Raw genomic sequence first — 17,074 nt, 5'->3', positions numbered from 1 at the left:
TGTTCAACTTAAGACCACACATGGCGACAGAATTAATTCCTAAGAGTTGTCCTCTTAGAATATCCTCGTGCATGACCATAGGATATGCACTAAATAATTCAGTTCAAAATGTGTAAACCTTCCAATGTCTTTCCTGAATATATAATACATACATATGTATATGCAAAATAATGTCAAACCAAATCTAGTAACACATAAGAAGGGTTACATTAGGATAAGTAGTATTGTCCCCAAAAGACAAAGTTGGCTTAAGATCAACTGCTATATTATACTTTGTCCTAGAATAAAGAAGAAGACATAATTTGATCTTAACAGACACAAGAAATGCATTTGACAAAATCCAGCAGTCCCTGTATAGTAAGAATATGAAACAAATTAGTGACAGTTGGGAACTGTCTCAATGTTTTAATGTGAGAATCTACCCAAATATCTCTAATTATAACATGTAAGGGTAAAATGCTAAATGCTTTCTCTTTAAGACTGGGAATAAAGAAAAATGTCTTCTTTCCTCATATACTCTAACTAGGAAATTAAGCAGAATAAGATAGATAGATAGATAGATCGATAGATAGATAGATAGATAGATAGATAGATAGATAGATAGATAGATATCCTCCCAGGGTGGAAAGGAAGAAATACAGCTCTCTATTTGTAGCTGACATGATCTTCTATTTAGAAAATCCTAAGAAATCCACTACAAACTTTGGCAATAAATAAATCCAGCAAGGAAGGTTACAGGGTACATGACCAATATCCAAAAACTGACTGTATTTCTATACACTAATAATAATATATAGTTCAAAATTAGAATAAAACAAATGCATTTAAAATTACACCAGAGAGATGGTTCAGCAGTAGAGCACTGGCTAGTCTTCCAGATGACCAGAGTTTGACACCTGTTAACTGTGTCAAGTGGCTCAACATTGCCTGTTACTTCTTCGCTCCAGGGGATCCTACACCCTCTTCTGGCTTCTGCTGACACACACACACACACACACACACACACACACACACACACACATACACCTTCCCACAGACATACGCACAAATGCTCATAAATAAAATATTTCACTAATAGATTAAAGCATGAGTCTTAAATGAGAAGTACAAAACAGTGTTGAAAACTATTAAAGAGGACCCAAACGCACGGAAGACTACCCCACGTTCACGAAACAGACCCTTTAATGCTGTAAAGATGGCGTTGGGATGTAAAAGAAAGCTAGTGGGATAGCTCACTAGATAGTGTTTACAGGATCAAGCCTGAGAGCTGGAGTTCAGATCCCTAGAAGCCATGTAAAACAGAATGTGGACCCATGTGTCTGGAACGCCAGCACAGACAGACAGATGGGAGGCAGAGACAAAAGAATCCAAAGAGATCGTGAGCCATCTAACCTGATCCATAGCATTGAACAACAGTAGATTCTGTCTCAAACATAGTAGAAAGGTTGTCTTCTGCCCTGCACAAGTGCACAGCTGTGCCTGCACTCACATACACAAATACTCACACACATCCCTTACACACATACACATAAAAGGGTAAACTACAAGGAAAAACAATCTGGTGAGAGACGTACATGTAGAATGAATGCATTCTACACACGTTACAACTCAACCACAAATGGCTTTGATGTCATCCTCTCCCCCCGCGGCCCCCCCCCCCGCCCAAAAAAAGACATGAAAATGTTCAATAAGCAGTGAAAAGATGGAGACTATTGAGCTATTACGGAAATGAAAATAAAAACACTGAGATAGCATGCATACCTAATAGGATGACCACAAATTTTAAGTGGAAAATAGCAAGTGTTCACAAAGGTGTTGAGAAACTGGAACCTTCCATTCGTTATTAATAGGTACACAAAATGATGAAGCAACTGTGAAAGGGAAATTATTAGCTGGCCCAGCAATTCCCATCCTGAACATACACTCAAAAGAACCACAAATGTATTCAAAGAGTTGTACCCAAGTGCTCATAACAGCACTTTTCTTAATGATGGACACTATTCAAATTATAGAAACTCAAATGTCGATAAACTGATAAAGTGTGAGATATTTAGTCAGAAAGGAGAAGTGCTACAACATGGATAAACTTTTAAAACATACAAAGAAAGCTAATAATTAAAAAAAAAAAAGACCACAAATTCTAATTGAAATTTCCAAGTTAGGCCTAAGTCCATGGAGTCAGGAGGTAAAGTTGTCCAAGGTTAGGGTTAAGGGATGTCCTTAGAAATGTCTGGAAATGCTGATAAATGACAACCATGATGGTTGACAAATCTGTGAACACAAAACTATACATAAACTGATAGTTTGCTTTAACTATCAACTTGACACAGCCTAAAGTCACCTGAGAAGGGAGTCTCACTTGAGGGATTGCCTAGGTCAGGTTGTGGGCATGTTTGTGGGAGGTTTTCTTGATCGTTGGTTGATGTAGGGTGCCCGGCTCACTGTGAACAATACGATTCCCCAGGCAGATGGGCCTCTGGTGTACATGAAAACTAGTTAAGCATGGGCCTGAGTTAGCCAGCAAGCAGCATCCCCCAAGGGTTCCTGCTTGATTCTTGTCCTGGCTTCCCTCAATGATGGACTATGACTTAGAAATGTAAGCTAAGGAAATCCTTTCCTTCCTTAAGCTGCTATGGCCAGTGTGTTTTATCACAGCAACAGAGAGAAAACCAGGGCAAAAATCATTAAACTATAAACATTAAATGAGTGGGTCTATATGGTATACAAGTTATATTTGAGGGTTTTTTGGTAACTCACTTAAAAGAGAAAGATAAAAAGATATGTAAAACATTTTTAAAAACTTGAAGTCATATGTTGGATCCATTATTACCTAAATTATTAGCTAAATTTCTAGCTATTAGGACACTGATGTTGAACACCAAGTGGGAGCCTGGACTCACTCCAGCATTTATAACTGATTAATAGAAATTTGAAGCCAAAATGTTTTTGCAATCTCCAAAAAGCCACACACCACGGGCATTGTAGACATAGGATTAAATGAAACACTTTAAAAAGCGCATAGTAAGAATGAATCAGCATTTTGGTGGGGGGAGGGGGTGGCATTGCATAACAAGGAGTGTATTTTTAAGCTAAAACTCGAGGCTTTATTTTATTCTCTATGATATAGCCTCTTCATCCTTCCCCATTTCTCTTTCGCCCTCTACCTATCTCCTTTCTTTCTTTCTTTCTTTCTTTCTTTCTTCCTTCCTTCCTTCCTTCCTTCCTTCCTTCCTTCTTTCCTTCCTTCCCTTTCCTCCCTCCATTCTGTCCTCAAGCCTCTCCCTCATTCTCCCAGTTCCTTTTTCTCTCCCTCCCAGGCTGTCCTCGAACTCATCATACACCCACCTGAGTACTCGGGTTACAGGTTTATGGCTCTATGGTAGACCAGTATCTTCTTTTAAACAAATAAGCAAAACCACAGAGGTAACCTCTCCTTCCTTCCTTCCTTCCTTCCTTCCTTCCTTCCTTCCTTCCTTCCTTTCTTCCTTCCTTCCTTCTCTCCCTACATCTTTCTTTCCTTTGCTTTTCTTTTTACTGTGATGAGACTTGAACCTAGGGCCTCTAACATGCTAGGTAAACACAAGCGTGCTCCAAGCTATACACCAAAACCCAAATCAGACTTTCACAATGTTTACAGCATTGTCAAACCACCACTCCACCTGGCAGCAAGCATTCCCATCACAGCAGGTGGAAAAATATCAAAAAGACTCTTGGGGTCTGCTTGAGGGTTTCTCTCAGATGAAAATCATCTTTTATCTTTTATCGACAGAGGTGGTCTGATACCCTTCAGCTATTTTGAATTTGAAACTCACATTATTATTTTCCAAAGTAGTTTCATACCCTAAGTCATAAAGAGATGCTTATTTGGACCACCACATCTTTCTGATAAAGACCAGAGGACACACGGCCGGATTTTGGAAAACACATACATCCTGCCACACATTCTTCCAAGGTTGTCAATAGCCCTTAAAAACTATACTGGCCAAGCTTACTTAGCTCGTGTGAAAGCAAGACTTTGGGAGCTATAACCTCTGACCTTTATTGACTGACCTCTGACTTAGGGCCCACAGACTAAGCATGGGACAGAGCTGGTTGAAAAGGTTTTGATTTAGTCTGTCCTGAGTCAAATTTTCACCTCATTCAAAGGTTCTGAGACTGTCACCAGATCACCGAACCAAGCATATTTTTTCCTGATGCCAAGCAAGAACCCTATATTCATGCAGCCTCAAGGACACACATCTTGCTGCTCTAAGCCTGGCATTCCCTTGTCTACTAGTGTGTCATGTGCCCATCTTCCCAGTGAGAAGCTGCTGATGCCAAATACAGAAGATGGGGCCCCAGCTGACAAGAGCCACATCTGCCTGTGAAGAGATGGTTCAACCAGAAGATACCTGTCCACCCACCTGAGAAAGTTCTTCCTTTTTCTTGCAGTTCGTTCCTCCAATGAAGATCATGTTGGGCATGACTGGCCGGGGATATTCAAACACAAAGTCATACCGTAACAGCCACAGAGAGTTCTGGTGTAAGACTGGTAGGGACACATCTCTCTTGAGGAGTTCTGAGGCGATGACTTCGTACTTTGAATACAGACAATAATATAAGTAGTTCTCCAAGAGGCTAGCAATGAAATTGGCCACCCGTTGAGGAAATGTCATGTGGTCTGATAACTTGGTGTAGAATCTGGGAACGTAGGACGCGGGGCTTGGACTTTGTCCAAGCATGTGCTCCAGAGAGCATGGGAAACCTCTGAAGAGATAGATGGAGGGCAGGTTCAGATACTCAGCCAGGATCACACCGCAGGGCATGGCTGGGTCTGTGAACAGAGCATCAAACTTGCTTTCCCTGAGGAAGCTGAGGGTGGCAGAGTCCTTCAGGAGGCTCTGACAGCTGAAAAAGCAGAGGTCAATGATGACCATGTTGTTGCTGTACTCTCTGAAAGGAGCCACCAGCTGCGAACGGGGAGCAAAGTGCTTGTTTCCAAAGGATCGGAAACGGGTCTGGAGCTCTTCAAGGTCATAGGACACCGGGAAGGTTTTCCTCGTGTAGTATTTGGATTCTCCCAAAAGCAAACTGACTTCTGGCACTAGCACCGTGATGTCATGTCCCCTTTGACTGAGATTCTCCACTATCTCCTTCATGCTAAGCCAGTGGCTTCCATCCTGGGGAACCACCAGCAGCTTGTCACCTAGAACGGAGCCCCAAAGCACTAAGAAGAGAAACCCCGCAGGAACTCTCTGAGCCGCAGGGGCAGGGAGAAGGCAAGCCATCCTAGAGGAAGTTAAAGCAACAACAGTGAGCACTCCTGCAGCCACAGGGCTCTGAGCTACTCCCTCTGACGTTCCCAGTGATTTAATACTTCCCCGCCTTCCTCTCCCTTGCTCTGAAACATGCCCTCTACTACAAAGGAAGCTAAATTAATATTTAACCACATTTAAGCACACAGCTCACTTTTCACAGCTTATCAAAACTTCCTTGGAGATTCCAGGTTTCTTATCTTTATCTCCACTAATGGACCTCTCCCTCTCCAATGGATCTATACTACTGCATAAGGAAAATCTGGAGGGGGCTCTGGGGGCCCCAGCAGACCTATGCCTTGTGAGGTCAACGGAGGTAATGGCTCTTTCTCAATGCTGTGACATTTTCTTATAACTTTGGTCACAGCAAGGAAGAAGAGCTAACTTAACAGAGGACAGAGCAGTACAGAGCACAACACCCAGCCCTGTCCTCTGCAAATTCTTTTTTTGTTTGCTTGTTTTTGTTTTTTGGTTGTTTTTTTTTTTTTTTTTTTTCCATTCAGGGTAGCTTTGAAGCCTGTCCTGGAACTGGCTCTGTAGACCAAGCTGGCCTCAAACTCACAGAGATCCACTTGCCTCTTCCTCATGAGTGCTGGGATTAAAGGCGTGTGCCCATCTCTCGCCTCGAAATTCTTAATCTCCCACCTTCTCCTGTGTGTCTTTGGGTCCATATGACCCTATGTTTATAAGGGTGCCAGTCTTACTATGGTGGGACCCATCCTAAGGACCTCATCTTCACTAACTCCATCTGCAATGCCTGTGCAATTCTCGAAGGTTCTGAGAATTGACTTCAGCGTATTTTTTGGGGTAACACAAGTTAGGCCTTAACCCCCACCCATCTTCTCACACAGTACAAGCTCAGAATGCAGTTATGGCCAGCCATCTACATGCAAGAAACTGAGGATGCTGTCTAAGCAAAGGATACATCTTGTAACCCTTGTAGCTTTCGAAAGAAAACTAAATTAGCTACGTCTAGCTCATCTGTTCACAAACTATTGGACTTAGAATTCCTTCATGTTCATCAAATGGTGGAAAATGATAACAAGTTTATTTAAAAAACTGAAGTGAGGGGCTGGAGAAATGGCTCAGTGGTTAGGAGGACCCAAGTTCAACTCCCAGAACCAACATGGAGGCTCACAACTGTCTGTAGCTCCAATTCCAGAGGATCTGGCACCCTCACATAGACATACATGCAGGCAAAACACCGATGAGCATAAAATAAATTTAAAAAAATAACTTAATTGAGGGCCAGGGATGAAGTTCAGACGATAGAATGCTTGCCTAGTCAGTAACCATGCACCAGGGAGGTAAAGCAGAAGGATCAGAAGTTCAAGTGAGTTTGAGAACAGCCTGGAGCACATGAGTGCTTGCCTCAAAAAGAGGAGGGTGCCAGAAGATGAGGCTCAGCAGTTAAGAGCACTGACTTCTCTTCTAGAGGACCCAAGTTTGATTCCCAGCCCCCTCACAGCATTAAACACTGTCTGTAAACCCAGCTCCAGAGGCGCTGACACCTTCTTCTGACCTCTATGGGCAGTGCTTGCGCTAGTACACAGGTTTACATACAGGCAAACACCCATACACACAAAATTAAAATAAATAAAATCTCAAAGCAAATTTTTGAAAAAGAACCTAAGTGGATTTCGTTTGCAATTCTAGAGTCAGGCAGCACCTCAGATGGAGCCAACCTGGGAGTCAGGTGAGCCAAAGGCCTTCAGAACCTTTGACATCATGCTCGTCACAATGTCAGTGTGGGTTAACACAGTCAAAGGGACTACTTCAGAAATTCGAGTTGACAAACCCAGACATGAACAAACCTCAGCTAGTTAACCTATACAAACAAGAATAAATCCATTTTGCTAACCTAAGTCAGTTAGGGTAAAGAAATCTGTCCAAGAGTGGCTTTGTTTGATGTTTTCTCAAGTCTGTTTAATGTCTGGCCTCCTCGGTAACAGCTGGAATCCCTAATTTCCTTCTTCATTTGTTCTATTGCAATGTCACAAACCCTGTGGCTTCCAGAAAATTCTACAGGACCCTTAGGAGAAGATGCACTTGGGAAAAGCAAATAACTGTTTTGGCACCACCCTGTGAGAACAGTGTAGCTTTCCAGGTGTCCTAAAATGGACTCAAAAAGCCACAGGACTCCTACAGTGTATTTTGAAACCCTTTGTTTGATATTAAGGGCAAATAAGCCTTGCAGCTAATGGCTCAAGCCTTTCTTATTAATGACTGTCATTGATCTCCAAGACAGAGACCTGGAGAGTGACATCGACAACACTGAACAAATTTGATGAGCATGTTCCAGTGATAGCAGAGCTCAAGTCAGATGTGACCAGAGGTCTGCAGCTTTCCAACCCTCCTTGTGACCGTTTAAAATGAAAATGGCCCCTGTAGGCTCATAGGGAATGGCACTATTTAAAAGGATTGAAACAGGTGGCCTTGTTGGAGGAAATGTGTCACCGGGGGTGCGCTTTGAGGTTTCAGATACTCAAGCCTGGCACAATCTCTCTCTCTCTCTCTCTCTCTCTCCCTCTCTCTCTCTCTGTCTCTGTCTCTCTCTCTCCCTCTCTCTCTCCCTCTCTCTCTCTCTCTGTCTCTCTCTCTGTGTCTCTGTCTCTGTCTCTCCTCTCTCTCTCTCTCTCTCTCTCTCTCTCTCTCTCTCTCTCTCTCTCTCTCTCTCTCTCTCTCTCTCTCTCTCTCTCTCTCTCTCTCTCTCTGTCTCAGGCCTGCCAATTCAGATGTCAAACTCCCAGCTCCTTCTCCAGCGCCATGTCTGCCTACACACCTCCATGCGAGCCACAGCAATAATGGACTGATCCTCTCTGAACTGTAATCCAGCCCCACTGAAATGTTTTCCTTTATAAGAGCTGCCATGGTCATGGTGTCTCTTCACAGCAATAAAAACCTAACTAGGACACTCCCCCTATCAGATATGCATGATACCCAAGATATCAGCTCTGATCAACCCCTTTCTTTGGCGCTCTGCTAGCGTCCCATCTGTGATCCCTTCCCTGGAAACCCCGTGGTCAAACATGGGTTTGACCTGTCCCTCTGGAGCTCCTTCCCTTCTTTGCCATCGTCATCTCACCTATTGCGCATTTCTTGCATCTCGCCTGACTACCAGGAGCATGCGCCGGGCAGGGCCAATCAACTCTCCTCTTACTCTCCGTTGTATCTGCAGCACCTAGATCAGTGGCTGGCATACAGGAGGCTCTCAGTACGTGTCTGTGGGAGAATGGACCAGCTTTGCGGCTGCCTCTCCGTTTTATCCGTGTGCCTCATTTTCAGTCGAGGAACAAGAAGCACAGAACCAGCTTCCTCTTGAGGAGCTCGTCACTGACTCCTCGACATGTGTATAAAGGAAAAGCCAACTGTTTCCTTACATATACTCATTCATTCACACAGCACTTGTGTTAACAGACTGGGGGTGGGGGCGTCCCATCCAGCTGGTATGTATGATTCAACGCAGGCACTTAGCGGAGTTGTCAAAGCCATCAAGTCGCACAAGACTGTCTCCATTTCAGACACTCTCAGCTCCTGGACTGCTAGGCTACCCACCAGAGGCTCCTTCCCTTGGCTTTGTGTGCTCGGTTAGAACCGCTCACAGGACTAACATTACCCAGTTAATGGCTGTTACAGTGGATATCACCCACAGAGCAACGAGACACAGATGGAGAAGTGCAAAGGGCATGGGGGCAGGAACAGGAACCTTTCCTGTGCTCTTGGGGTAACACACACATCTTCAGCAGCCTGGCTGGAACCCAAACCCACTCCCTCTGTGCTCTCACACAGGCTTCATTATGCAATACATGGCATTGATTGCATTATTGTTGATCAGTAATCCACCCAACCTTCAGCCCCTTTCTTTGTCCTTCTCTCTAATCTCAAAGTTGGTTCCAGCTCCCCTCCTTAGTAACTTTCCAGAAGTCACCCCTTTAGCATAAACTAAAAAGAAAGAAAGAAAGAAAGAAAGAAAGAAAGAGGAAAGTGAAACAGCCTGCTACAAATAATGTGCCAGTACAGTTTAGCCCTCACTTCAGGGCTAAATTACAGGCTAAATTACATTCAGGAAATTGCAGGCATCTGTGAAACTCTGGACAGGAGGTGAGGACAAAGACCCATACATTTCGAATTCTGTATTATACTCTGACGACACATAATCTGTTACTTGCCTTTAAGATAGTAAGGTTAGAGAAGTGTGCTTCTAGGTAGCACGTGATGAAGGCCCCTTACGGAAGAACCAGAAATCCGGGAGTCTGCTCTCCTCAGCCACCTTCAGCCCCCAAAGCAATTTAGCCCCTGAACTCCAGGTTTCCCAACCGCCACCAAAGAGGGAGGGGCATGTTTGTTCAGCTGAGGGAGGGCGGACCAGGGAGTGATGGATGAAGAAAGCAGGCTGTCCGGGGAGAGGGTGTTCTTCAAATCACAGAACTAGCTCGCCCAGATCTTGTCACGCACATGCATACTCTAGCTTGCCAGAGCTTGTCTTAACCTTGGCACCCTAGTGTGATGGGGCTTAGGAAAGTAGATTAAATAAAGGGGCCTCCCAAAGGCAAGCCTGTCCCCAGGAACACAGCCAAGATGAAAGTTCCTTGTTCAAGGCACTCAAAGACTCAATCACTGAATCCAAGCTGAGGCCAGGCATCCTCGGGTTTTTGTTTTGTTTTTTAACCCAGAATGAAAAGAGATGACCAGAGAACACCCACGTTCTGGATCTGTCTACACAGCTCTGAGGAAACCCCTCCCCCAGAGACTCACAAAGAAACAAACACAGTGCAGTTCTATCCTGCCTGAGAAGCTGAGCCAGGTTCTTTCCACAGCAGCAAGCACTCTGGAGAGAGAAAGGCTTTAAGCAAGCTGGTATGAATTGGGAGAAGCAAGAGGAACTGTAAGCTCAGCTTCTTATGTGGGACACACATTTTACTCAGAGTCCTGTGGCTTGGGCCCTCTGGAGCAGAGTCTCTCTGGGAAAATCATCAGGCTCATCCGGGTGCTGGAAGGAGGAAGGAAGAAATCATGTTCTTATTCCCAGCAGGTCCACGGGACATAGTTGAAGGCAGGAGGGCAGGAAAGGAAGACGAGGAGCTGTCACAGCATAGCTTCACCAGAAGGGCGCCTTGCAAACTGGAGATTTGACTGTACTGTTTCTTATACTGGTCTGTGCTTGTACGTGTGTGTGTGTGTGTGTGTGTGTGTGTGCATGCGTGCACACAGACACAGCGGTGTGCATGTGTGGGAGTGTGGGGAGTGTTTCTGGACTTGGCACTAGAAGAGGGAGTCTATTACAAGTTTGAACCCTAAAGAATTGTTGCCCGGGAGGCCCACTTCTGCCGTGGGAGGCGTTACAGGAATCCCCACACTCCTGAGTGTACAGGGAAAGGTCAGCTTTCACCCAGGGATTTCCAAAGAACAAACAACTCAGGCATGGGGCATGCTGCAGTGGAATGAAGGGATGGACCCTGGGATGGAACCAGTCTCTGTGGATAGTGAGCAGATGTCGTGCCCCCCACCCCTCCAAAACTAGTGGAGGACACCTGGCATTTGGAGTAAGGAGGGATCTGAAGGTTTGCAGGGGACAGTTTCACACCAGGACCTGAGTGTGGTCTGGAAAGGTTAGCCATGTAGAGGAATTCCCTTCTCGGGTACTCATCCTTTCAGATCCTTCAGATACCTACAGGCCATGGATAAAGAACCCAGGACCTCTAGGGTGCTGAAGGACATACAGAACGATTTGAGACTTGAAAAATCTAAATCCAGAACATAAAAATGATAAAATCAAATCGATTAATTGCCCTACTTTTATCTCTGTTGCCATGATCAAAATACAGTAGCCCCCCAACCCCCCAAAAAAAGCTGAGGGAGAAGGGCTCATTTCACTCACAAGTCCAGGTTCCAGTCCATCATTACAGAGAAGTCAAGACATCAGGGGCAGATCCACAGTCAAGGGCAGAGAAGAATGAATGCATACATGCTTAGTGCTCAGCTAGCTCTCTCTACTGCTAAACAAGCCAGGGAATGGTCCTGCTCACTTTCAGGACAGATCTCTCCACATCCATTCTGGCAACCAAGACAATCCCCAACAGACATGCCCATAGGCCAACCCAATCTAGATAAGCCAGGTGATTCTCGGTTGTATTGGGCTGGTAACTAAACCAACAGTCATGCTAATGTTTTCATACATATGTATATAATTATAACCACACAGCAATATACTCAGTTCATCAAGTTACATAGACAGTTCATGCAGTGTTAGAACCTGAGTTTGGACTCCAAAATCTACGTAAAAATCCAAGTGTAGAGAGCAGAGGAAACCCTGAGTGAGTGAAGTCTGATGGGGAATGTACTGTGTATGTTTATCTAATTGATTGTTAAATAAAATACTGTTTGGCCAATGAGACAGCAAGTTAGATGGAACTAGGAGTCAAAGAGGATTCTGGGAAATGTAGTAGAGAAGTGGTGATCCAGGCAGGAAGTGGCATAGCAAGGAGACTCATATTTAAGCAAAGGAGAAACAGGAAGGGCTCTCTTTTCCCCTCCTGCTCCAATGGCACGATGTGATCCACCGGCAAGGAGGGACGCCAATAAGACGTCCGATAAGATAAATCTTATAAAATATATAGGTTTATGATAGTTAAGACTGAGCTAACAGATGAGAATTCTAGTCATTGGCCAAGCAGCATTGTATCTAATACAAGTTTCTGTGTATTTATTTGGGCCCTAACTCAGGCGAGCGGCTGGCGTAAAGCTCACACGTGGCAGTGGGGCTCAGGCGGCTTTTGGCGGAAAGATTTATCATAACAGAAGTCCATAGTGAATGTATATTTTTGCAGGAGCATGGCCAGAGACCAACTGGCCCATGGTAAATTGGCAAAAACCATTACCCATATGGGCCAGCTAAGAGGCCGAGAACCTCATGTGATCCCAGCTTTGTTGTATGTGTGTCTGTCCTGTCTTCATTTTTCTCACAGCCGCTGCTAGCCAGGGTTAAACTATGTGGTGGGGCTTTCTGTTCTTGGGATAGGGTTCTATCCAGGGTTCTAGCACCCAACCCTCGCAGGAAGCAGCATCCAAGCACCACAGCATGGACCTGTAATCTCTGTACTAGGGTGGCAGTGACAGAAAGAACCCTGGGGCTTATTTGCCAGCCAGTTCAGATAAATTGGTGAGGAAATCGGTGAGATACAGGTTCAGTGAGACTTTGGCTCAAGAAAATAAGATGTAGTGCAATAGAGTAGGACATTTGATGTTGACTTCTATTCTTTACACACACACGCACATCATACATGCACATGCACAAGCCACACACACACACATACACACACACACACACACACACACACACACACACACACACACACACACAACTACACACCTACTTTTCCCCCAGGCAATCATTCCTCCTTATCAGACACAAGACCCAGGCTAGAAATCCTGTTCTCCAGCAACATGAAACCTATCTGGTTTTCCAAGAGATAACCCTCTCACTTGAAACAGGAATGAAGAAATACATACATCTAGATATCACTCAGTGAAAATTTACCTTTCACTGATACCATGCCCCTGGTCCTAGTTAAAGGTCTATCTTTGAGCTCTGAACACTTCTTTGTGAAGTTGTCTTGCTTCACACTTACCTATAAATAACCTTACACATATAGAAGACCTTCCCCACGTATAGACATACCCTTTAGCAGATACATAAAATCATATACATGTAAAAAAACACTTATCTGTAAAACTATGGTTCAGTACAACAATATGGTTATATTTTATAGGTGCATAGATAAAAATCATATATAGCTTTTATATCTTTAAACCCTGGAGTGGTGCAATGAGCCACTCTAGTATCAACACAATTCAGAGAATTTCAGGTCCCACCCTAGAAAGAGGGTAAGGGTGCAGGCATGGCCTGGGCAGTGCTTGGCACTTTATTGATGGGGAGTAAAGGGGAGAAAAGAATCTTTGAACTGACTCACCCTCTCAAGATCTTGCCAACTGCAACTCCCTTGCCTGGATGACCCAAGAACATTTTTATGTATTTGTGTGGGTGTTTTGCCTACCTGTATCTCTGTGCACTACTTGTATGCCTATTGCCCTTAAGAGGCCAAAAGAGGGGCATCAGATCTTCTAGGACTCCAGTTACAGATGGTCAGCAGCTATGTGGGTTCGGGGAACTGCACCCAGGTCCTTTCGAACAGCACATAACTCCTGAGCCATCTCTCCACCGCATTCATCATTTTGATACAACTAAATCTATAGTCCTCTAACCTTGTAGAAAGGTCATCTCCTCTCATAAAAACTGGTCAATTTATGAGAAGATATGTCCCAGTTACAAGGTCTGCTGGACCTTGTAAGTGGCCACAACAATAGATAACACAGCACAACCCATCCCTAACCAAACTATATACAGAGATACCAGAGATTAGGCACAATGTACTTGCCAAGAATGTTATGCTCATATTTATCGAGACAGTTTTTACTTGAAAGTAATTGGATCACAATTTAAATGGCCTGAACCAAAATTATTATTCCACAATGTTTTAGAGGTATGTGTTCTAGCAAGAAGAAATCAGTGGTATAGATTTCAGAAGGGGAAACTCTGCATGTCACTATACACCTAACACCTTTTAAAAACTAATCAGAGTTTAGGAATGTGGCAATATACAAGATACACATGCAAAAAGCAAAGCTGTACTTTATCAATGACCACTCAAAATAGAAAAGGAAAATAGCCCATTTGTACCAAAATTTCTCCCAAACCAATAAAATACCTAGGAATAAATTGTAATAAAAGATAGGCACATAAAGTAAGTTAAGAAATTTTTATTAACAGATATAAAATAAGATCTGAAGCAGCAAAAAAGCAGACTAATTCTGAATAGGAAGATATCAAAGAAAAACCCTGTTAATGTTTCTCAAATTAAACAAGAAGACTTTTATATGATATTAACAGAGCCTTAGTGATGTACTGGGTTTTCTGTTTGTTTGTTTTGGTTGGTTGGTTGGTTGGTTGGTTAGTTGGTTGGCTGTTTTTTTTTTAGAATCAAACAAAACCATTTTGAATTTTAGAAGGAAAGTCCATTCTGGAGCCCAACAAGAGCATTCAGAAAGATGAAAGCAGAGTTTGGGTGCATATCTCCCAGACGCTAACTTATTATGGAGCTGCTTAATCAGGATAGGGTCTGATCACAGGTGGATAAGTCAGACAGTGGGACAATAGTGAGAATTAAGCAGCAGACCCAAGGAATTCAGAAAGTTAAATACAATATATAGACATTTCACTTTAGAGACCAAACAATGGAACTAACAGTAAATGACATTAAGGCTGTCCTTTGAGAAGACACACACAGCAGCGTATCCTTCACACGATATCTTTTTTTTTTAAATCTCTTGCCAGAAAATAAAATAAAGTTGTTAACAGTGGAAGAATTAAAGTTAAACACTTTAACCGCAGTATGGAGAAAACGTGCATATGAGTTTGACTGGTTAAAAAAAAAAAAGAACAAGCTGAAGTACAAATGTTATCAAAGACAAATTTCTTCCAGTTTGATTACGCCAAAGGGAAAATTCTGAATGGGAAAAGGTGAAGCGCCATCGATGGAGAAATCCCTGCAGAACACGCAAAGCCGCTAAGTGCTAGTATGACTAATCCTCCAGAAGCTTGCAGGAGCTCATCGTTAAATATTCCTATCTATAGTATGTGAGTCCATAACTCACTAAAGAAGACATGTGAATGACTAATACACCCACGAAAATAAGCAGTGAAAACTGAAGCCAGCGCCGTGTGGGACGTCTTGCCCAGAAAAGTCAACAGACTTTAAAAGCTAGGCAATGTCAAAATTTGAAGACGCTACGAAAAGACCCAAACTCCCATGATTTCTTTCTGTTAGTGTGAAGATTTGAAATTACTCCCTAGAACGCTGGCCTATAGGGCTAAGCCAAGTGTGTGGAAACACCGAATGTAAGGAAAGCATTTGAGACTACTCAGCACAATCTTGTTCTTAAAAAGCAAAAGCTAGGAAATCTCTATCCACACTGGCTGATTAAACAAAACTACAATGTCACCAAAATAGAAACTTCCATGCAATCATGTAAGAGGAAATGTCAGGAAGTGTCAGGAAGTGCCTGGAATAATATCTAGGACTTACTGGCAAATAAAAAAGAAAAATAAAGAATATTATGACAACCCTGACACTGGATTCTATGTTAATTTCAAGTGCAATGATTTACATTAGACACGTGGAAGCATGCAAGACTTGAGCAACACTGCAAAGACTGCTCCCATGGGGAATAACTCAGGATTGGCAGCAAGGAAATTTTCATCTCATTATGTTTTCCGCTATTATTTTTTCAAAACAGTAATAAGACCATGGATAGAAGGGACAGTACCAGACAGCCATCAAGCCATACACATCAAAAGGATCCAGAAACAAAGCAGCAAATGAACTCTGCTTCAAGTACTCACTAACTGGTTGTCATTAAACAATCTTCTACAGTGAAAAAACTTCAAAAATACCATTTGATGATTCATTAATAGAGGAAATATTCTTCCTGTATCTTCCCTTGTCAATAAAAATCTTGAATTTGTGGTCCAAATCCTCCAGAGTGTGAGAAATTGAATAAGATTTTATCATAACATTCAATTATTGTCCAATGTGCTAACTCACCTCTGGCACCACTACCACCACCTCATGTCCTCTGTGGCTGAGTTTCTCCAAAACCATCTGCATGGTGAACCAGTGGCTCCCATCCATGGGGACCAGCAGCAGCCTGCCTGCCTGGGCAAAGCCAGAGGCCAGCAGCAGAATAGACACAGAGGAAAGGAGGCTGGGAAATCTGCAGGAGCCAAGGGAGGAAGCAGAGTCCAGGGGAATCCAGCTTCTGGGTCTTTGCTGCTCTAATTCATGGGGGTGGGGGGACCATGTGGGGAGGGGGTACAAGGGCAAACCTTCTCCTGGGGGGGGCATGCACTCACACATGGGTCAAGGCACACTCACTGACAGCGGGTAACCACGAAGAGTAATAATAAACATGCGGTCTTCACAGGGATGTCAATTGTACAGTTACCCGATCAAGAAAGCTTAAAATCATTAGCCCTGGACAGAGGTGTGCAATGTGTCATTGGGTAATTTACAAACAGTTATGAAGAAATGTGGGTGACTCCAAGGATCCCAAAAGTAGGGGAAAGTGACTTTCAAAAAAGCTTGCGTTTCTGGAACTGGTCTCAAAGCACAGTGGGTGTGATTTCTTCAGACTACCAGACTGCTCAAAAAGGACTGGCTGCCTCTGCTTCCAAGGGGTGAGGGGAGGGTCCTTAGCACCCCCACCCCACCCCATCCCCCACTGCCACAGAAAGTGAACTAACTCTTCCCCCATTGGATATGTCTGCATCACAGCTCCTTCACTTATGGCTCAAAGAACATTGTGAAAAAGGGGCCACGAAGATAATAAGAGCCAAAATACTCGGCAGTCTGCTATGAAACAATCAGTCCTGCATAAATGAAACCGGAACAACTGCAATACCAATGGTCATGTTAACCGGGAAAGGGGAAATTTCACATGGTCCCGCCCCCAGACAAAGAACTACAGGCAAATAATGATTCCTGGGAGAGAGAGAGAGTTAGCCTCTCCCAGGCCTGAGTGAGCCCTTTATCCGTTTTCTCCAATGCAAGTGGTCAACCCTGAAACCACACCCACACAAACAACAAAAACAGACTCAGCAGGCTATATTTGTGTATTTGTGCCAATCTAGAGATGGCAAAATCCTCAGCTAAGTCACCCTCTTT

The 17,074-nt window shown here is 43.6% G+C and overlaps 1 protein-coding gene across 4 annotated transcripts in view; it reads right to left on the bottom strand.

Annotated features, from left to right (window-relative positions):
- The window catches only part of LOC100755423 (UDP-glucuronosyltransferase 1-6), a 112,318-nt gene that overhangs the window by 42,654 nt on the left and 52,590 nt on the right, over positions 1-17,074 (bottom strand). Inside the window, exons 1-2 of one of the 4 annotated variants that reach the window (XM_027397488.2) lie at positions 9,464-9,616; positions 4,404-5,268 (exon numbers count right to left, since the gene is read on the bottom strand). The exons of the other annotated variants lie outside the window; for them this stretch is intronic. Coding sequence (XP_027253289.1) covers positions 4,404-5,267 — 864 coding nt within the window. The 5' untranslated portion in view covers position 5,268; positions 9,464-9,616. Of the gene's footprint in view, positions 1-4,403; positions 5,269-9,463; positions 9,617-17,074 lie in introns of those variants that run through there. 4 annotated transcript variants of the gene reach the window in all.

Source organism: Cricetulus griseus, chromosome 2 (assembly GCF_003668045.3).
Source record: "Cricetulus griseus strain 17A/GY chromosome 2, alternate assembly CriGri-PICRH-1.0, whole genome shotgun sequence".
NCBI lineage: Eukaryota > Metazoa > Chordata > Mammalia > Rodentia > Cricetidae > Cricetulus > Cricetulus griseus.
Note: the sequence above shows the minus strand (reverse complement) of the source record. Positions and strands in the feature narration are given on the sequence as shown.